This window comes from Thunnus albacares, chromosome 18 (genome assembly GCF_914725855.1).
Source record: "Thunnus albacares chromosome 18, fThuAlb1.1, whole genome shotgun sequence".
Taxonomy (NCBI): domain Eukaryota; kingdom Metazoa; phylum Chordata; class Actinopteri; order Scombriformes; family Scombridae; genus Thunnus; species Thunnus albacares.
This window is the reverse complement of record NC_058123.1, coordinates 4082953-4106744: the sequence shown is the minus strand read 5'-3', so window position 1 is coordinate 4106744 and position 23792 is coordinate 4082953. Positions and strand designations below refer to the sequence as shown.

At 38.3% G+C, this 23792-nt stretch overlaps 1 protein-coding gene across 1 annotated transcript in view; it reads left to right on the top strand.

The window, feature by feature from the left end:
- The first annotated feature begins 8903 nt into the window (after positions 1-8903).
- slc4a5b (solute carrier family 4 member 5b) overlaps positions 8904-23792 on the top strand; it is a 42572-nt gene continuing 27683 nt past the window's right edge. The window contains exons 1-6 of the mRNA XM_044332937.1: positions 8904-9100; positions 11935-11996; positions 13782-14000; positions 21212-21341; positions 21624-21784; positions 23531-23686. Coding sequence (XP_044188872.1) covers positions 11936-11996; positions 13782-14000; positions 21212-21341; positions 21624-21784; positions 23531-23686 — 727 coding nt within the window. The 5' untranslated portion in view covers positions 8904-9100; position 11935. The remainder of the gene's footprint in view (positions 9101-11934; positions 11997-13781; positions 14001-21211; positions 21342-21623; positions 21785-23530; positions 23687-23792) is intronic.

Sequence of the window (23792 nt, the reverse complement as noted above, 5' to 3'; positions counted from 1 at the left end):
TCCTTCAAATGTGCTTTCAATGGAAGTGATGGAGGCCAAAATCCACAGTGTGTCCACACAGTCATTTAAAAGTTGATGTGAAGCTTATATGAGGCTTCATCAGTCTGAGTTAGTCATATCAAGTGGATATCTGACACATTTACAGTCTTTTTAACATCAAATTCCCTCTTTGTGTTTCCTTGGACAGTGTTTCCCTGTTGAGCTGCAGGTGGAAGTATAGTAACAAAAAGAGGAACTTTGGCACTAAAAAGACTCTAACGTTGAAAGATATCTACTTGATTTGAAGCTTCATATTAGCTTCAGATAAAGTTTTAAGTTTAAAGTTTTTTTGCACAGAAGGAGGACTGTGGATTTTGTCTCCCATCACTTCCATTGTAAGTGTATTATGAAGGGATCTTCTAATGGTCAGTATGAACAGGAGGAACGATTACAGCAAGAAAAACATGTTTCAATGTTCATTTGGGCTCCTGACTGTTGTTTTAAGACACACTTGAAAAATTTAAGCTGACTTTTTAATGTTTCCAGTTGACTCTTTTCAAGACAATAATCCTGTAAAGACTAGATTAAGATTAAATATGCACATAGTGGCAACACACCAGGGATGTGCAGAGAGCCCAGTATTTGTATTTGTATTTGTATTCGAACAAAAGTGGAAAGAGGCTTAAAAATCCTGTTTTTGTTTTTATTACACTTAGTAAAGTAAAGATGAAATTTAAAGTGATGTCCAAATTAGGAAATGTGCGTCATGTAGCAGGTGGATGTGACTCCCCCTCATTGAGACCTGCTGATAGACGTCACAGCGGAGCAGAGGAGAGACACTGAGATAGTGACTATTGACCTGCTCGCTGGTATTTAACATGTTTTGTTTTTTTCTTCCCAAAAACAAATATTGTATATGTATGAAACAAATATTCGTAAAAAAAACCCCAACTATTTGTGCTTTGCCGAATAACGTATTTGTATTCGGACACACCCCTAGTGGTAACATATTGTACATAAAAAGCAGAGGATGAAGCTGCGTGTTCCTGGCATGAAGTTAAAACCTGACTGATCCGTGCAGAAGACATCATGGAAGGAAAGAAACTTTTTTTTGGAAAAGCTAAAGCAAAAAGCTAAAAAAATAAAATCACCTTCCTAACTCTTTAAATGCTTTGAATCTCTTTTACTGTTCAGGTTTGTGGTCAAAAGTTGATAAATACATTAATTAACACTTTAAAATGTCCTTACAGGTGTATCTGCTAACAACTGTAGTGCATTATAAGCATTTATTAAGTGTTTATATACACAAACAGAGTCAGTCAGTTTGTAAATTGGCTCATGTTCTTTGTTTATTGATTTCACGTTTCAACGTTTGACAAATTACGTCCGTTTAAATCGAGGCTGACATACATCAGACGACGAAGCTCTTTGTTTGTCTTGCTGTGAATTAAAGGCTTATTGAGTTGAGGTCAGAAGGTAATTAGATTGTGTCCCGACCGGCCAAATTGCACGTCAGCTCACCAAAGTAATGGAAAAACAGATATGTGGCACTACAACGACAAATGGAGAGTGTATTTATCTGTCCGGCTTCTCCACCATGACTCGCCTGTCTGTCTGTCGCATCAGATTGGAGCTATTAGAATTCACTGCAGGGGAAAAAAAAAACAGGAATTCAATCTCATTTGTCACCTGCTCCCCCCCTCTTCACAGCTGCTGTATCCGGAAAAAAAACAACCACGGAGCAGGTACTGAAAGCTCATGTCCGAACAAGCGATGAGGGAAAAGGATGTGACATGAACAAAAGAGAGAGAGAGAGAGAGAGAGAGAGGGAGAGAGACCGACGGGGGAGAATTCTTTATTTCATTTCTGTTGATCCGCCTCGACACCTGGTTTCATATAAAACTCAAATTAAAAAGTGAGAATTTCGGGAACGGGGACATGTCGGCACAAAGGGAAAGCTGTGATGTCAATCTGACTGCTAATGGGAAAGAAAAGTGAGAATTACTGGAGGTGATTGAGAAAGAAGATGAAGGAAGAAAATGTGAATTCAGAAGATGTTTTAACCCCTTAACATCCATCCTTTTTATAGAGTTTTCGCCTATTTGGCATACCCAAATGGAAAAGCTTTTATAACAGAAGAACTATAAGGCCGTGATGCATGTGTTAGGCTTTGTTTGACAAGTGACATCTTCTAGTTTCTGGAGATGTGTTTGTTTAGCATGAGGCTAAAACACAAACATCAGTTCAAATAAGGCTCAAAACAGTGTTTTTGGTCCTCGTCTATAATGAATCATATTTGAATAACAATAATCAGGACATGCTTTATGCCAGAACTATGCAGACATATCACCATAAACCTTCTACATCTTGTCAACCTGTATAAAATTCCAGACCTCTATGTCACATCCTGCCTGGACTTTTTCTGTTATCTTTGGACTCCTGCATCACCCTGGTTAGCCCTGCCCTGCTCCCAGTGTCTTCCCCAGTTTATCTGCTCCCAGTCTGCCCGTGTGTTGTGTCACCTGTTGTCTGTTTTATTTTGAAATACTTTCTCCTTGTGTCTTGTCACCTTTACTTCCTGTGTTTGATAACCTCATGTGTTTCACCTGTGTCTAGTTTGTGTGTATTTATAGTCCAGTTTTCAGTTTGGTCTTCGTCAAGTCGTCTTCTTTCGTGTTGTGTATGTTCCGAGTGTTTATGGTCTTTGTTCCTGGTCCCAGTGTCTCTTGTGACTTTTGAGTTCATTCATTAAATATTCAGCATCTGCATTTGGTTCCACCTGCTTCACTCATCCACCTTCGTGACACTCTAGGTCTAACCTTATGGGAGCTCAGGGAGTTTTTAATTTGTTGTGTTACTGGTGTCCCCGAACCTCTCCAGTTATCTCCAACTGGCCAAATTGTGCCGATTGCTTTGACTCATTACTGTGTGATGCTGCCGCTTACAACTGGCTTAAGTGGGTCGCCGGCGTTGTGGATGTTAAAAGGTTAAATTTTGTCTGATAGAGATTTCTATAGATGTAAGTTTTTATAGGACACAGAATGATCGATTATCTTGTGATTTTGAAACTTCTTTTACAATAACGCAGCTCCGAGTAACCTGCCATACTTTATATTTCATCATTTTAAATACATATTTATATTTCAATCCAAATGTGGAGCAAATTTTGACCAAATTTCCAGAAAATAATCTTCGATTGAGCCTGTTATGTGAATATTAGGAGGTAAAACAGCTGGTTGTGCTAATTCTCCAGTCGGTGCCGTTAAACCGTTGCAGAGGAAGAAGACACATCATTAAAAGATCAAACGATGTGGAGAACATGATGTAAATATGATATTTCTGCTTGTTTCATGTGTTCATTTGAGGAGCGTTTCAGTCTCCTTGTAGCTCCACACAGATGTGACGTCATCATTTACTCACTAAGTCTGTTTTTTTATCCACACGACAACTTTTACACCTCAGAGAAGCTGACACATTTTTTTCCACTCAGTTTTTTTTAATGCACAAATTGAAAATGCAAATAAAAATGGATTGAAACACATACATACATAATGTGCACGTATGTGACTGTATTTTCATGTGTATCTCTGTGTTGCATGTTTCAGGGCTAAAATGCATCAGCAGGACTCGAAAGAGGAGAAAACTGAGTAAAATCAGCTTCCTTTGCCCTGAGGTCTCAATCCTCGCTCCACATATAACATCAGATATGAAAAACTGTGTGTGTATGTGTGTGTGTGTGAGTGTGTGTGTGTGAGTGTGTGTGTGTGATGGATTAACACGGTCACATTCGATTATTCCACAGAGGAGTCTTCAAACAAAGGATAATGTCTTATCTATCTGATATGCAAATGAGCTGATTCATTAAGCAGAAATTAACGTCGGGGGGGACCTGCAGGTGAAAGAGCTTCGACTGCAGAGACATGATGACACAACGAGACACTGAAGAGATGAACAGATGCTCTGGAGAGAAGCAGCATGTCAGGAGATAAAGATGATTGAATACACAAAGACACCTGTAATTAAATAAAAGAAGAGCCGTGAGCAAGATTACAAATAATAAACCCGTTATTCACCTTTATATTTCTAGACGTTTATCTGCAGTTCAACCTTCGTTCGGACTCAGCATCTGGCTTCTCTGTCGGTCGCTCTGTGGGGTTCCCAGCTTGACCTCTGACCCCCGAGACATAGCAAATTAAATATGTTTTACAGTCTCAGGAGCTGCTTCATATCCTCCTTAATTAAAATATGGAACCTTGACCTTTTTGGAGGAGTGGGACAAGGTCGCTCGTGATCCTTTTTAATCTATTTTATCGACCGTGTGATGTTTTAACTGGAATACTGTAAATCTATATTTTCTGATAATACTTGACAGATATCTATATTGATAGGATATACTTATCTTTTTGTTCATTTTTGTTCTTTTATTTTATTACTGTTTACAAGAACAAGATTTTAAATTCCATTGAAAGGGAAGAAGATGTTGTTTGGTGCTGGAAAACTTTAAAGATGTTGAAGAAGCAGGTTGGTATGTGCAGATGAGGTGACATTCATTAACAAAAATATTAACGAAACAGAGACAAAAATGAACCAGGTTCACCAAATTCAATGTAAGATGTTTTAAGATCTTTTTTAATCACACATAAAATGCAATTTAATATGTGTTTTATGGTCACACAGGTGTGAAAGTATGAAAAACCAGTAAGGATGATATGACCTAGAATTGCATTTTTCTCAGTAGTATAGAACAATACATTTCTAATTAGGGATGCATGATATTGGATTTTTTGCTGATATCCGATATGCTGAAATTTCCAACTCATTGTGGCTGATTGCTGATACCGATATATATGCACATATTTTTTTCCAGCTGGCTGAGGAGACTATTATGCATGCAAGCTTAGATTGTACTAAATGTGATCAAGAAAGACAATATATATGAAGGAAGAACTTAGGAAGACTGGAGTTCAGGAGCTCAGTATTAAAACTTTAATGAACCTACCAAGTGAGTGGAGCAGTAGAGTTTTCTTTGAGTTTATTAGACAGACAGGATTAATGTGTAGGATTTAATCTCTGGTCCACACTCTGGAGCAGAAGGTGGCGGTAATGCACCTGATACGCTGGTTGCCAACCGCCGTTATAAACCAAAAAGATTTTTTTTTTCCCCCCCAAACAGAGTGGTACATCCTGTCAGCCGAGGTGTTTCCTATCTGTGCGTGCAGCCGAACTTAGCAGCTCCTCGACGGACTGTCTCACCCTGATGGTCCCGGTGTTTCCTCTGCAGGCTCCGCTTCACTCAGCTGCCCGTCAGACCTGCTGCTTCTTCCCACTTTAACATGAGTAACAAAACGGGGCTCGGTGCTCCGGTTGGATCCACATGGAGAGCCGAGGCTAACGTTAGCTGAGAGGCTAACCAGGCTTTAACCAGTTAAAAATGATTTAAGTTCATTTCAATTTTCGCTTAAGTCGTCACGTCCACAGTGAGCTGATGAGCTTCCTGCTGTAGCTGCAGCAGTAACAGTGTTCGCTGCAGGTCTGATGCTGCTGACTGAAACTCCGTGAAAAACAACAGTATAGGTAAAAAAAAAAATTCAGTACCTGTACTTATGTTTGAGTGACAGACGCCATCTAGCGGTGACGCAGTTCAGACGACGTCTATATGAGGTGACAGATGTCCGTATCAGGAGGAGGCGGGTTGGGTGGATGTTAGACTGCTACTGTGATTGTTGTGGTGTTTACTGTTGCCATGACAACAACGGTTGCCTAACTTTAAGGAAGAAATATGAGGTGGTACCAAGTGGTTTCTGTGCCTAAACCTCACAACATTAATTTTTTTTTTTTACAGTGATTTGTAATTAATTACATCCTACATATTATAAAACGCTCCTGTGGGTCGTACTGGAGTTGCATCATATGTCGACTTATGTGAATGTTAATTATGAGAACGTGTTGCTAAAAAAAGGATTAAACAGCTTCCTGCAGCACAGTCGCACAGTCACACTGTAGTTTATAGATGTAGAAACGTCTCCAGACAGCTGCAAACACACACAACAAAACAACCTTAAACTAATGTTACTGTCAGAAGCAGGAAAGAGACAATATTCAAGACTTTTTATTGCCTTCTGAGGCCTTGTTTTGAGGAAACTAAATTCAAGGTTTCCTCGCAAGACCTGCAGATACCAGGGATGTTCAGAGAGCTCGGTATTTGTATTTGTATCTGTATTTGTTGAGGCAGCAAAATGATTTGTATTTGTATTTGAATAAAAGTGGAAAGAGGCTTAAAAATCCTGTTTTGCTTTATTACACTTTTAATTTTAGAAGATTAAAGTGTTACAATAAGTGCTCATGTTCAGGTCCCCACACCAGGTCTTGAACTGGAGTCTCCCAGATCATAGACGACTGTGCTGACTACTGAGATAAAACTTTACTAGTCACCTCATTGCAGACAGACCTCTACCTATTTATACACCCATAACACAGAGACAGCACAGCATGTAACATGTAGGGAAGAACTTCAAAGGTGATTATTTCTTTGCACTTTTCATTTATTGCCTATTTTTTACAACCTAACTTTGTGGGAATGAGAAGGGGAACAACAGGTTATGGAGAGTCCCTTGGGAGCACTTCACATGTGTCAGCAGCTCAGCTTTATCTCTGGTGAACACCCTCAACTCTGGGAGTGATGTCCAAATTAGGAAATGTGCGTCATGTAGCAGGTGGATGTGACTTCCCTCGTTGAGACCTGCTGATAGACGTCACAGCGGAGCAGAGGAGAGACACTGAGATAGTGATGTAACCGACCTGCACGCTGCTATTTGACATGTTTGTTTTTCTTCCCGAAAACAAATAATTTTTAGAATATCTGTATGAAACAAATATTAATAAAAACTCCGCTATTTGTGCCTTGCCGAATAATGTATTCGTATTCGTGCACACCCCTAGCAGATACCCTGTGAACTCTGGGAAATGCAACATATTCAGGTTGTAAATAGTGTTCATGTCAGCATCCAAGTCATAAACAGATTTTTCTGAAAGCTCAGATATATTCGACTTTAATGAGCCAGAAAAGTAAACAAACATGGACGCCTCACATGAGTCGTTCAGTGAATTTAAACCTAAATTTAGAGGATAAGGTTTTATATTGTCAATGCAAAATGTTTTAATCCTCACACAAACAACTCTGTCATCATACAACTGTCTAGATGATGTAAACCATCCGTCCCAAATGATGTAAACAAGACCCACAAACTACTCAACTGAGACTTGTATTCTGTTTTTTTATGTAACACAAAATGTGTGATAAATAACTAAAAAAATTGATTGAAATTCCTGATTTAACACATAAAAAACTGGTAATGTTGGGAAACAAGAGCTTTGAATAAATACAGTTTGTTTTACTACATTCATAACTCTTCCTATAACTCTCATCCCACATCCCAAAGAGTTTATATATATATATAAATAAATGAATAACATCTGATCCATTTCCTAATTAAAGCAGCCCAACCCAAGCGACATGTCTCTAGTCGCCTCAGTCTTTTTATCCCTGGATGTTTTCTCTTAGATCACACACACTCAGATTAATTCATCTAATTTATTCTGCTATCTGTGTCGAGAGGATTACTGACGACACCGAAGCAGAGTAGCAGCTCCATCAGTAATCATCATCTACCGCTCCGTCGACTCGAAAGCCTTATGGAGTCATCTAGTGGTGACACATACAGCCACAGCTCAGGTTAAAGAGTCACTTGGTTCATTCTGCTGTGTTTAACACGTCTCAATCATGTGATTAGTATGTGAGTGTGGATCAATTAGTAGCCTCTAGTTGATCGATCTTATAGGATATATTCTTTATTTTTGTTATTGTCAACAAATCCCATTAAAAGACTAAAACCAACTGATCTACTAACAAGTACTGTATGCGTATCTAAAGCCTGATACATCTTATTCCCCCGTTGTTGTCCACAAACTATTAAAAACATGTTAATGAACACACACACTGTAGTTTGTTCTGACTCAATCACACACACACCGTCCTGCTGCCAGAAATACTCACTAAAGCACCAAATGTGGATTCATCCACCGCTGAAAATAGTCCCTAAAGAATGCACTATTCCCTCCTGTTTGTATGTAAATCTGTATTACGTAGCAGAAGTATTACTTTAAGTCCACCTATTTAGCATTAATGATCAAATCAAATCAAGTTTATTTATAAGCCACATTTACAATAAAATAACAAAAATAAAGGAGCAGTAGGAAAAAACAAAAACAGTGTATAATAGTGAAAAATGAAGCCTTAAGGACATTCAAACGTCTGAGAAAACCTGAAGTTTGGCTTTAAAAGTGTCTACAGAAGGTGAACACTTGATTGCACTATATAAGCAGTTAATAAATGGTTTATAACACATTATAATGTAGTTATAAACAGATATAAGTGTTTATTAATGTATCTGTTGACAGCTATAACTCCTCCTGTGGACACACATAAGTGTTTGCTGCTGTATAAACAGATAATGAATCATAATATAGTCAAACACAGTTGTAATAATATAAATTATGTCTTCATAGGAGAAGTTATAATTGTTGACAAATACTGTGAATTAGTAAACACTGAAAAATGTCCTGATATCTTCTTATAACTGCATTATAGTGTGTTATAAACCATTTATTAACTGTTAATACTGCTTATGAATGATAAATACTGTAGTGTAGTGTTAGCAAGTAGCATAAAGTGGAAATACTGAAGTAAAATACAAGTATTTCAAAATTAAATGTGAATGGATGCCACTCAGAATGAACAGTGATGCTTCCTCTCCCCCCATTATTGACCCAACACACACACACACACACACACACACACACACACACACACACACTGACACTCATCAGCAGCATCCAATACTCAGATTGTCTGTACAGTCATTGCGAGTGGTTTGTTACTGGTTTGTCACTGGTTTGTTACTGGTTTGTTGCAGTATTTTGTTCATTAGATGTTTTACAGAACAGCCTGAAATCTGTTTTATTTTGAGGTTTTTGTGCTTTATTAAGTTACTTTACACTGACGTTATAAAAAACGCCACTAACGTCTCGATTCTGGTCGTCTCGGCTTCATCTGTCCCATCAGGTAAGAAGGAAAATATTTACAGCTTTTTTTTTTAAACAATATGTTTTTGATGTCTTATCTGCATTTGTTTTGCTTGTTTGTGGTCTGAAACATCTGACATGACAAAGAATGACACTTGATATGTATTTTATCTCATATCTTTGTATTTTGCTCATTTGAACCACTGAATCAGACTGAATATAAAAACTGAATAATGAAAATAATTTTTAACCATGTTTTGGAGAAGTGTCAGGATGTAGCTTTGTAAAATCTTCATAAAAATGGAGGCAAATGGCTGCTTTTTAAAGACGTACTGTAAAATATGTATCGAGTCTTTTAGTTTGGTTTTATTTATGTTTTTCTGTCAGTGATCTGAATCCAAATATTGCCAGTTTATTGAAAAAAACAACTTTCTTTTAATTACAAACTAAATTAATTGCACTTACTATTAGAAAGAGACGACACAATCTGCTAAATGACTTGTTTGAAATGATTTTCCAGCATTATTTATCACATTATACTGTTTGTTTTATGTATGGGCTGCCAGCATCGATATGTGACAATATGTGCTGCAAAAACTAGCAAATAACTCGTTTTGTAAAAGTAATTCATGGAAGCTGAGAATGCTTCAATTATATTTTAATGCTCGTTATCTCAAGATCAGAAGTTAATCATTTCTTTTAGCTTGAGACAACGAGATAATCAACCCGTTATCACCTTTATTACTGTAGAAACTGTAGATTTAAACTGAAAGTGTCAGATCAAGGAGTATCTATTATTGATTAACACATCAGACTGTACTTCAATCAATATCTAACACAGGACCCCACTTTACAACAAAGTCCTATTTAACAACCTTTTCCTTCATGTTATTATGATTTGTGACATCACAACTAGTTTGGAGCCAATCGTGGTTCAATATTCAACTTATACAAGTGTGATGTGGAAACTTGAAGCCTCCGGAAATGAAAAATATTTGCAGAGTGAAGGAGAAGATTGACCCTTTTAAGGATTTTAGTGTAGTGATACTTTTTTGGACACACATCATTATTCTAAGCAGAGTATTTTTATATGTCTTAAAACATGTCTGGAGATTTTTATGTTGTGTCTTGTGCTTCCAGTCAGTCAGGTGACTCTTCCTATAATAAACAAAGACAATGATGTGTTTTTTAGCGCTTTAAGTGTCTAAACATAACCATGAAAAAGTGAAAATTGACGGATAATCTACTGCAAGATCTGATATTTTGGCTGGAAAAGGAAAAACTCACTGAACAATATCAGTAACAGCATCAAAATGTTTGCCAGATACATTAATTAGCAACATTTTCTCATTTTGTTGACAGAAAATATAATTCAGGCAGTATTATGTTTATTTCAAAAGTATTTACTGTCGTAATTTAGTCGTATATAAATGTAATTTCTAGACGACAGGGTTGCTAACCTTAACCTGCCAGTTCCTAAACATAAGCATAAAAAAACACTGTAGTCTGTAAAAGTGGATATAATATTGCAAGATTCAGGAAAAAAGAAATATGTTTTTGCAACTCGCTAGATAATAAACAATATTTTCTCATTATGTTGACAGAAAATGTAATCCAAAATGTATTTGCTGTTGCAAATTTGCAGCATATAAATGTAATTTCTATCAGACAGGGTTGATGCATAATGACCAGCATGTCTGAGCATAAATGTGCATGGTATGAGAACAGCTACAGGCTACAAACATTGATGATCTGATTGGTTGTTGTATCATTGGATCTGCAGCTGTATGTGTGTCCACAGAACCAGGACTCATTGGAAAAACTCGCACATCTCTCCAGCACAGAGAAGCAGTTAAAAAAGGTTTACAGTGGAAAGAGATTCACCCTGAGATTGTGACATCTCTGGATGTTTTTGGGGCTGTTTCGGCCTTCTGAGCCTTTTTTTCCTCACGTTTTTTACCAGTAATCCTCCGCTCCAGGATTACTTTTCACTACTCTGTGTGGCTGCGTGTGCGTGTGTGTGGTTGTACGCATGGCTGCACTCATGTGACTGTCCTTCACAGTCAGTGATCAGGCTTCAGGGACTAGTTAGCGATCAGAAATGACATCTATCGATCAGCCTAGAAAACTCCCCCAAATCAGCTTTAGGAAGAGAAACCGACGTCACGAGCAGGAACAGGAACACTGATCAGTTCATCATGTACGCATAACATTAACAAGAGTATATCTGGGTGTCACTGCTGCACAGAAACGAAGAGCTAAAAGATGCTTAGTACTTTGGTTTTTGCTTTATGGTGGCAGTAAACTGAATTGATAACCTTAGATTATCCACATTCATTCATACTGAACTGAGGAAATATTGGAAGCAGGGAAGGTTTCTATCATATATGTGTATCCTCAGTGGCTCTAGATTGGTGTTGTGTGAATATAGTACACAAAAAACACAATTTATCATACATATAATCATTTTTAAAATCTAAAATCCTTTTTTAACAAAACGATGGTAGCAGCAGTTTGTTGGGAATGTTGGGAATTCCTGTCCGTTTCCTTTGGTCTTCATGGTTTGTGCTGCAGTCCGGCCCTGAGGGGGCTGCTGGGGTTTTCCATTGAGTTTTCCTCTTGTCATCCATTGATCCGTGAGGTTACAGTGGCACATGCGTCGCCATGTGGGCCGACAGCAAATAGTCATTGCGAGGCCTCGAGGACTCCCTGATTAAAGAAATCAGAGAAATATAATTGTCCTGATCAAGCGTGATGGTTTATTTCTGCTGACGGAGGATCAAAGAGAGAACGAGGATGGTGGTGGGTTTTCTCTCCTTCATCCATATTTTCTCAGTAAACCTCCTCCTCCCTGTTTCTGTATGTTTTATTCAGGATGGATCATCATGACGGGCAGCGAGGGCGAAGAGGTCATCGACGCTACGACGACGATGATGGTGAGGAAAAACAGAAACCCAACAACTGCAACAGGACCTTAAAATCAAAATCCACTGTAGATTTAAAACTAAATATTTCAGCTGATGGTGCAAATTCCTAAATTTATATGTATTTAAAGAGTAACTGAACTCTGAACCCAAATGTGATGTCACAGTGTCCTTGAGTACACCGTGACATCACTGCAGCAAGGTGAGAAGATAAACAACTGGAGGACAGAAAATGGTCTGTTTTATTACATAAATTCAAGATAAAATTAATATGAGACCCAATAAAATATATACATCAAAATATCACACACACATACATAAGCACACACATGAATTGAGACACATGAAAACTAAAATATGATAGAAAATAAAAGTAAAGTCGCTAATCAGATACTAATACTACACAGCAAACCTTGTACATCATTTTTTTTTTAGCATTGGGATACTTTACTGTGCATATATCACCAAACAAGCTTTCTATAATACTTGCACATGGCAGCTGTGGTATGATGAAAGTATCTGTAAACTATATTCTTCATAACACCACTGTCTGAGCTGTCAGTGTGTAATGCGTTTGGCTCGTAGTGATGAACCTACAGAGAATTATCAGTGACTCTGCAGCTCCTTGAGGCTTTACGGAGCTTTATAGTGAGTTTCAGCTCATTGTTTATCTGTCTGGCTGCAACTTAACTGTTTTGGTTCACTCTCAGCGCTCTCATAGCGTCGTTTTTGGACACAGCAGTCAGCTGTTTTCAGAGAAGAATCTCTAAAAAGCGGCTGTACACTACCTGCTCAGCACCAAACGGCAAACAAACACAGTTAGCTGTAGACTAGCTGGTGAACATAGTGGAGCATTTAGCATTTAGTCTTTTTTCCCCACACATTCTTCTGCCTTATCAAAATCTGGCACCTACATTACCCACAATGCAACTCTACTGCCAACAGTTCAATTGAAGGTTTGGGTGTGTTATGCTAGTAGCGGCTAATGTAGCCTGGAGCTGCTAGCCTCCAGCAGAGATGAGGAGCTACAGAGGTCTGATAACCTCACTTCTCTCTAACTTTTATTACTTTTCAAACTTGTAGTCTTCAGCCCCGACCGACACTGACTCAAGTGACATCACTTGAGGCGATTTATCAGATTTCCCCTTTAACTGTTTTGGTTCGGTCCCACAGCTCTCATCAATGTTGTTTCCAGCATAAAAGCTGTAAAAAGCCACTGTACACTACCTGCTCAGCCCCAAACAGCAAACAGACACAGTTAGCTGTAGACTAGCTGGTGAACATAGTGGAGCATTTAGCAGCTAAAGAGCCAGATATTTCCCTCAGGAGTTGGTGGAGAACAGAAACAGAAGCTAAAAGAGAGTGAATATTGGACTTACATTCACCAGGTGGACAGAAACACGACTCCACATGAATGATAATGTTGCTCTGTAACTGCTGGATGTGGAAATAAGCAACTGTTTGCTAACAAGTTCAACATATCAACTTAAAAGCTGATGATATGTCAGTGTTGTTTCTTCCAAAAACTAGTGGACAAAACATCTGTTAATGCAGATTTAAGATACAGTAAGATTTAAATAAGTAAAACTCTATATTAATAAAAAGGTTTTAAAACTGTTTTATTAGCTTTAATGTCAGATTCATGCATAAAAACTCTCCACCTAACAACAGACAATGCTATTTTAGTGTGTGTACTATGTGTGTGTACAGATACACACTAATGTTGCTAATGAAGACTTTGATTTCAGCTGTTACCGTATTGATCCCTGTTTTTTTCTCTCTCTGTCTCTCTCTCAGAGGCCCAGCCGGTCTACATCGGTGTTCCAGTTTCCCACAGACGTAAAAGGCGCAGACATCACTCCTATGCCAGTGACGCCGAGCGTGAATCACGTCACTCACATTATGAACACCACACACACCGTGAACACTCACACCGGGGATATTACCACGACAGAGAGGAGCACTATGACGATGACGAAGGCAGCACAGACCATCATGAACCCGTTGATCCCACAGGTCAGAACCAACATGTGTCTATTGACCATATTCACACGGCGGCCATTTTGCTCTGACGTCACGCTCAGGGTGGGAAGCATGGATGTATTATAAGAGCATGGTGGGAAGGCACGATGTGATTTAGCCAAGTAGGACGTTTTCCTGGACCAATATTGCGATCAACCAATCACAGCCCTCTGACATCATCAGTGTGCTGCTACCGTGCTTCTTTTAAAATTCCTTTGTACTTCTTCAGTGGTATGCTAAGTTTTCCAAATTGAAGTTAGTACAATTTACCTCCCAATTCAAAACGATTTTTTGCAGGATTGCAGTGTTACTGTTTATCCAGACACAAAAGCATGGCAGTAAATGAAATAAATTTCAATTTGAGGCATTATGATGTGAGATGTAAGACAAAGCTTTCCAAAAATGGAGAGAATGTGTTTATCAAAGGTGGTCACACAAAATTAACCTATGCTATAGGCCTACATTTAATCATTTAGACTATAATGATTAAATATTAATGACCTAAAGACATGTAATTAAGGATTTTGTTTAGTTTTACGGATGATTTTGTTCAGTTGTACTAACTTAAATTTGGAAAACTTAGCATTCCACTGAAAAAGTACAAAGGAATTTTAAAAGAAACACGGGAGCAGCACACTGATGATGTCAGAGGGCTGTGATTGGTTGATTGTTGTCGTTTTACTTCTTTTTAGGACCACAGTTGTAGTTTTCTCAGAATGTTTAGCAGCTCCTCCGTCTGGACTGCTGCTAAAGCAACGCCACTGACACACTGTTAGCTTAGCCTGTTAGCACCTTGTACTGCCATTGTTACTGAGAAAAATACATAAAACAGCTTGCAAGCTAATGTTGCTCCGTAACTGCTGGATGTGGAAATAAGCAACTGTTTGCTAACAAGTTCAACATATCAACTTTAAAGATGATAATCTTTGGTGGGATGATGGGAGGGAAAAGATCTTTCTCAAGGTATGTTCAGACAGAAAGCAAAGAAAATTTATGCCTTGCGTCATTCTCACGACTGACCACTGGACTATTTGCCCTAAACAGCCAGTGTACCAACTAACAGATGTTAGCTGTAAGCTAGCTAGCAACGGACACACCGACCATGAACAGAAACATGACTCCAAATGAATGATAATGTTGCTCCGTAACTGCTGGATGTGGAAATAAACAATTGTTTGCTAACAAGTTCAACATATCAACTTAGAAGGTGATGATATATATGTCCGCTGCCCCCAAGTGGTCAAAAATCAGGTACTGCAGGCTTAGAGGAAACATTAAATTGTCAGCTGACATTAAAAAATTCAAACACATCATTAATTTGCACTTTTACAACAACACATCTAAATGTGCTCACAGTAGTAAGAGGCATATGACCAGGTTTGATCTATGTTGTTGGGAAAGATAAGCAAAAGGGTGTGTGGAGGTAGATGTTGCTGGTGCATGCATGTATGTATGTGATGAATATTTTGCAGCATGGTTTTTGTTCCCAAGGGGGCCATGAAGTCTGAAGCCTGTAAGCTGATTAGAGCTGAGGAACTCCAAGCTGCGTGTGCATGTGTGAGTGTGCGTGTTATTTGGGGTGACTGTGAGAGGTTTGCTTTGTTTTTTTTTTGTTTTTTGTTTTACCTATTCCAGCCAGGATTCATACCAAGAGTGTAGACCAAACACAAGACGTTTGACGGACAGTTAGAGCCACTGATGCAGGACTGTAGGGGTCATCAGACCAAGAAAGTAGAAGTTATGTTGGTGAGGATGGACTTGCTTTTCTTGCATGTGTGCGTTTGTCTGAGAATGTGTGCGCATGGAGGTCTGGGAGGAGAGTACTAGAGGGCCCTGTGGTGTGTGTCAACCCTCTTAAAGCCCTCTGGCTCTTTGCTACTCTGGAGATTTCAGTGGATTTCTGCCACAGCTTAGAGAAGACCTTTTCCGACTGATTGAGTGGCACAGCTCTGACCACTTTACACTGCATACACCAAATCGTACATGGCTAATTGAAAAAAAAAACAAAACTGGCTGTGGAATAACTCCCAAAGAAGACTTGAGCGGAGAAACAAGTAGAAAGGACGCATGTGAGAAGGAGTGAAAGTGTGTCACTTCTCCCCACTCATGGTGGAGAGCGAGGAGTGGTGAGCTAAAGACTCTAAGCCTCGACAAGAGGACAGGAAACCAGAGGCCTTTTGTTTTTTCTTGGCCCAAAGCGGACCTGAGATCTTTCTCCAGTTATCTTTGTCTCTGGTCAGAAGATCCAATGAGCACTCAGGAACCCGGCGCCTCTTTTCCCTCGATTATGGCTTCCCGCTGGACTCTACCTGGCTCTCAAATAGGTAAAGATGGCATTAGGGAGGAGGGGAAAAAGCCTGAAACACAAGCTATATTACAGTGCAATGGTTGCCAATGGAACCAAGGATATATAGATGCATGTTAATTATCTTTATTTCAGAGTTGATGATCAATTAGTAACTTTCACTCTATATTATCTTCCAATATACAGACTGCAAAAGTTAGGATCTTCAACTTAATATAATCTATGCATAGAGTAGATATATTTTCTGTATTTAATGATCAACATTGATTTAGTGGTAGAAATATTTAGTTTTCAAAAACATGCAGAATGGATTCATGAGACAATTTAAAAATAGCTTGACAATGACTCTCAGTCTTGTAAATGGTGGAAGTTTGTGGTTTCAAAAACACACATAGTTAAAAGACAGTTATTTAAAGCAGGAAACACTGATTGTTTGGTCACATCACTAACATATCATCACCTCATTAAGTTTCTTATAGCGAATGTGTTTGCAAACAGCTGCCAATTTTCACATCCAGCAGTTACACAGGAACATTATCCTTCATTTGGAGTCGTGTTTCTTCCTAGCTGATGAACATACAAATAAATTGGAATATAATTTAAAAATATTATATAAAAAGTCCAATATTCACTCTGTTTTATCTCTGTTTTTGGTCTCCACCAACTCCTGAGAACAACATCTGGCTCTTTAGCTGCTAAATGCTCCACTATATTCTAGCCACTATAGACAAGTTTACCATTTATAAACCATCAAGGACATGTGCACAGCAGGTGGGGTGAAAAATACATGTTAATAGCTAATTCCTCAACATTTCTAGTATTTAGAAATATAGCAACTTGATTTAAAAAAACAGTAAAAGTAGATTTTAGAGGTAACTTTGTATGGAGCAGCCTAAATGAGGCTACACAGTGAACTCTACAGGTAGTGAGAAATGTCACAGTATTATTTATCAGCCACACAGGAATCATGAAAATAGACTCTGTACACCTCTTTGTGACTTTTGCTGCTGAAAAATGAAATGGTATAACAATATGATGCATTTAGCATCCATCACACAGCCATCAGTCCACACCTGTATCAGCTGTCACCAGGATGCACACTGCAACTCTGTACACAAGTCAAAGTGATCACCAAAGCATTGACCACAGAGTCTTGACCTTCTTTAGCACTATTCTTTACACAGACATAAACACATAGTAACATTAAAGCAGGCCTTTCTTCTTCTTCTTCTTCTTCAGCAGTTTCTGTACAAAACTATCCACCACCTTATTAAAATACAGAGTGCTGACCAGATCACTAGATGCCAACAGTTAATTTGACCCTTTCTGTCCCTGGATATTGAACATTTTCTTTCCATGGTTTACTTTAGCAGTTTCTGTAGTTTAAGGCATATAACAACTCCTTCTGTTTATCTCCTCATAAGCTTCATGTTGCTCAGAAACTCATCTATGCTGCGTTTGTGTGCAGTTTGTTGTTGCGCAGGTTGTGTAGAGCCAGTTTATCTGAGCTTTTTTTTTGGCTGAAAACGACTTCCTGCTGCTGCTACTGCTGCTGTTAGAAATGAGGTTAATGAGTTCGAGGGTTTGGAAATCCAAAACAATGGCTGAGGGATGCAAAAATGCTCCTTCAGCTTGTGTGCCTGCTTTCACATCACACACACACACTAACAATTAGCTCCATTCTTAGTATAAAAATATTGATTAGTGCAGCTTTTAGGTAACTAAGAACTAGATGGCAGTGTATTTTACCCAGTGGCCCACAAATGATCCGAAACATTGCAAACACAATATGATCTCTCTCTGTGGGATTACATCAGCTGGTCAGAGATCAGACACATAAATACTAGGAGTGTGCCCAAATACAAATACGTTATTCGGCAAAGCACAAATAGTGGGTTTTTTTTAAAACGCATATTTGTTTCATACAAATATTTTAAAAATTATTTGTTTTCAGGAAGAAAAATAATTCATGTCAAACACCAGAGTGCAGGTCAGTGACATCACTATCTCAGTGTCTCTCCTCTGCTCCGCTGTGACGTCTATCAGCAGGTCTCAGTGAGGGGAGTCACATCCACCTGCTACATGATGCACATTTCCTTTTTTTTTTGTTATCAATTGTTTTTATGCCAAAGAAAAAACATAACAGATTTTGTTACAATAACAACACAAAATAACAAAGTATAATAACATAATATATCCCACTATAACGAGAAAGGGGCAACAGTTTTGAAACATTCCAGTTAAGTCTGATAGTAATAATGATCTGTCAAATCACAGTTGACAACCGGGCCGACAATTCCTAGGGATTTTTCAAGCAATTAAGATAAACTAAAGTTGCGTTCATTTTCTCAAATGAGCAGATTGAATATATATCTTCATAATTCATGATAAACTGTCAGATGATATCGATACCATTCAACTTAACAGTTAGAAAATTGCTTGAACATTTACTGAAGTAATATTATTCAATTAGTTTGCTGAAAAATCCATTATTGGACTGGATGTTTGAGATAATGACGCATATTTCCTAATTTGGACATCACTCTCAGAGTTGGGGGTGTTCCCCAGAGATAAAGCTGAACTACTGACACATGCTTCATGAACTCTTATTGTAACACTTTAATTTTCTAAAATTAAAAGCGTAATAAAAACAAAAACAGGATTTTTAAGCCTCTTTCCACGTTTATTCTAATACATATTCAAATAATTTTGCTGCCTCAACCAATACAGATACAAATACAAAGACTGGGCCTTCTGCACATCCCTAATAAGTACACAAACTACAAACACAAGCAGACCTGCTAAAGTGACCTGAACATGACAACAAGAGCTGAGATAGCAGATGGAAACTGATCCCTGTTTGGCGTCGAGCATCTTGTGGAACATTGTATTGTATTATAATATGACGCTGTAGTTAACATGGATTACATAATTGTTCCCTGTATGTGGAAGAGTTGATTGGGGTCGTGTACGTCACAGTCACATGAGGCTTGTGTCACTCCCAGTTAACTATTCAGATCTATGAGTTCATAGATTATTGACTTTTTTTTTTAGCTTTTGGATCACAAGGAGGAACAAACCGAGGCCAGTGACACACACACACACATTCTCGTGTTGATAGACACACACACATAAACAGTGGTGGGATGCGAGTGAACAGCGCTTCCAGGCTCAGATGTTAATGGAGATTGATCTGCTCGGAGTAAAATTAGAAAAAGGTGGCGGCTGATAGATTACGCCTCTCTATCAGACGGTCGTTAGAGGAGCTGACTTTCTTGTTCGCTCGTTAAAGAAGATTAATGAGAGTTGTTTAGATTAAATGTGTCTCTTTCTCAAAGTTTGGCTCTTGTTGGCTCAGTGGTCCGAGGCGCACTCTGTCTGATTTATTGCATCGTAGGATTGAATCAAACAGACTCACTTTCTCCACTGTGTATGTAGAAGAAAAAATCTCATTAAGAAACTATTATAAACAAGACAAAACCCCTAAAGCAGCAGTAGTTTATTCCACTAATGAAAACAATTAATGAAAATATATTTTACCTGCAGCCTTTATATACTGTATGCCAGGAGACAGCAATTAGGGTTCCAGTTATGTGCACGTTTTTAAGTAAAGTCCATTTTAATTTGTATAGCCTAATATCACAAATTTGCCTCGAGGAGCTTTAAACTCTGTACAGCAATACAACATCCTCTATTTATCCAAATAAGGAAAATCTCCCCAAAAAAACCCTTAAACCTTCCAGGATGGACAGACATGCGATAGATATTGTGTGTACAGAACAGACCAAGACTGCAGAATTACAGTATGTAAAAAAAAAAGATGACAAAGTTATAGATAAGTTGATGGTATTTCATACACAGGAACAAATGAATAACATATATGACGGATATTTTTCATGGTGTCTGTTAACGGTCGCAGTGGAAACACAGATTTATGTTTTGTTTATTCCTTTTCTTCATTAAAGTTGTAAAGGACATGTTTGTAATGGACTTCATATTAATCTATCCAGTAGTTGTCAAGACATTTTACTTAACTGTGTCAAGATTCACTAAACGTCAAACTCGTGCAAAAAGGAAAAATCAGCAAATGACTGAAACCATTGATTCATCATCTGGGGACCATGAATGTCTGTACGTGTAAGTTTTGTGTTGATCCATCGCGTAGATGTCAAACTATTTGTCTGAATAAGTGAAAACTTTGTGTCAGGAGGATTCATCCTTCACAGGTCTGAACGGTTCGCTCATAGAGACTGAAGACAATCTCCCAGGTTTCGTTCTTAAAACTGGGTGGAAACAATTAGAGACTTTTAAAAAAAAACCTGCATTGCAAAACCAGTCCAAAGTCTTTAGGGCGGCCCTTCATACTGGGGCGGTGATATGCAGATCACTACAGAGGAGAATCTGAGGAGAATGGGTGAGTCTTCACAAAATGTAGGTTTGTTAGTGGCTGTTCTCACCACCGTTCAAGCAATTATCGAGCATTTAGAAATCTCAAGACTATCCTCTTGAGAATGTGAATGTTTGTACTAAATTTCTTATAATCCAACAGTTATTGAGATATTTCAGTCTAGTTTAGCAGATTTAGCAACCAGCATTGTCATCCCTGGAGTCATGACACTAGCAAGACTAAAGATGTCAAATTCATCCTAATGGCGGAGCCTGAAAGAAAATCGATTTCGTCAGTTTTCATGTTGATGTGGACGGTTGTTGTTGGTCGTCTTGCTCTCTGGACTAAAGTGTTGTTAACATCTCATAATATTGCCTCAACCCCTGAGTCTCAGATTAACATGCTTGTTGTTGAGTTCATCTTTGCACATGTTCATGTTAGTCTGGTTGCTTCTGTCATGGATCAAACATGGATTTAATGCAAACTGTCTCTTGTTTGTCCTCCATCTTGCAGTGTCTCCTGCAGCGGAGCGGCTGCGTCACATACTGGGGGAAGATGACAGCACCCCGACACCCACACTCTTCACTGAGATGGACACACTACAGCATGAGGGGGATGAATTAGAGTGGAAAGAGTCTGCAAGGTACAAACACACACACACAATTGCAAACATCAGCAGTGTGTCAGAGCCTTCATTAGTTTAGGATTTGGGGTCACTTTTGATTGGATTCAGGGGTTGAAGGTTGCACTAAAACATCCTGCGCTGGTTGACAGGACTGTAACTCTGCAGACGTTCATGTGATTGAAGCCGCACAGTTTAAATTACGTAACAGCATCCTGCTGGTCGGCACCCAACAACCCGAACAGATCAATCATTCTGTCTCTCAACAACACCACATTTACCGCTCTCCTTCCATCTCTGTAGGTGGGTGAAGTTTGAGGAGAAAGTGGAAGAAGGAGGAGAAAGATGGAGCAAGCCTCATGTGTCCACGCTGACCCTCCACAGTCTGTTTGAGCTCAGGACTTGTCTGCAGACTGGAAGCATTCTGCTGGACCTGGATGGATACTCACTGCCACAGATAGTGGGTGAGTCCAACACAAGCAACAAACTGATCAAACACCTGGTTAGAAAACCAGAAACTCACCATGTTTATTTCAGTTTTAGACACCTGACATGTGGTTGAGATGAGTAATCAATTAAAGAGGTATAATTATACACACATCACGTACAGAAGGTGCAAAGTTATTTAAAAAGCAGTATTGATGAAAAAAAGCCAAGCTGGATCATCAAGGCTGCAACTAACAATTATTTTCATCATTGATTAATTGTTTAGTCTAATAATGACAATCACAGCTTCCCAGAGCCTGGGGTTTTCAGAGCCCACGTTCTTCGATCTGCTTGTTTTGTCCAACAAACAGTCCAAAACCTAAAGATTTTCAATTAACTGTCACATGTGACAAACAAAAGCAGTAAATCCCCACATTTCAGAAGCTGAGACCTGAAAATATTTGCCTACATACTAGGGGTGTGCCCGAATACAAATATGTTATTCAGCAAAGCACAAATAGTGGGCTTTTTTTTTACGAATATTTGTTTCATACAAATATTTTTAAAATTATTTGTTTTTGTGAAGAAAAGTTAAGTTTTAGCTCAGTAATCAGCGCAGTCGTCTATGATCTGAGAGACTCCAGTTTGAGAATCAGTGTGGAGACCTTCTTTGTAAGGTAGTTTATTCATGAACACTTATTATAACACTTTAATTTTCTAAAATTAAAAGCGTAATAAAAACAAAAACAGGATTTTTAAGCCTCTTTCCACTTTTATTCGAATACAAATACAAATAATTTTGCTGCCTCAACAAATACAGATACAAATACAAATACTGGGCTCTCTGCACATCCCTACTACATACACTTTTACCTGACGAAGATCCCACTCAGATCAATATGTTGTGTATTTGAATACATTTACTACTTTTTCCACTGAGATAATCACACAATGAAAAATGAACTGCCTTTACTGTTTTGGTGAACTTGCACTGCAGTAATTGTTATCTGAGTGTATTAATTTCAGTGTTGATTAGTCAGCCAATTATTTTCTTGGTTAATTGTTTAGTTTATAAAAAAAAAGTCAAAAAGAAGTGAAACAGCAACTTCCCAGAACACAAAGTTGTTTCCTTAAATTGCTTGTTTTATCCAACCAACAGTCCAAAAACCAAAAAATATTTAATTTACTATCTTATATGATAAAAACAAACAGCAAATCCTCATATTTCACAATCTGGAACCAGCAAATTTTTGGCATTTTTAACTAATCGACTAATCATTGTTGTTCTACCTGAAACCATTGAACTGATGTAGTTATCCTACAGTGAAACACTGAAGAGAAACCAGCAACAAACACTGTGTCCCAGTTCAATCCTACATATTAATATTAAATGACATGTACTAAATACTATATACACACTCAGAATACTGTTTTTGCAGTATAGAGAAAATGTGTTGATGGGAATCAATCAAAATGCAACTTTGAGATGTGGCTGCAAATCAAACTTCACAAAGAGAAAAATGTTTTTCCAAAGATTTCATACTTTTTAAAATGTTTCCAACATCTTGCTGGAGCTTCTCTCACCACTCGCAGCAAATTACTTTTATTTTTTTGCAGCTTGTCTCATCCTTAAATATAAGATGACTCCCACTTTTTCACACCAGAATAAAACATTGTCTTATATTTGGGCCGTTATGATCTTTACTTGATATGTAATAAATGGTTTAAACAATGTAAAATCACAGATATTGCGAATTTAACTGAGTTGTAAACTTTGACTCCAGAGGAGATTGTGGATCGGCAGATAGCTGACGGTCTCGTTAATCCGGATCTGAAGGAGAAGATCATCTTCGTGTTGCTGAGGAAGCACCGTCACCAGACCAAGAAGCCGATCCACCGCTCACTGGCAGACATGGGAAAGTCCTCCAACACTGCTACCAGTAAGCGTCACATACACAGCTGCTTCTTTGTGTTTAAATCTATTAATGAATTAATCTATAACGTACCAATCACCAAAGTTCTGTCACGCAACTTTAATCCAACCTT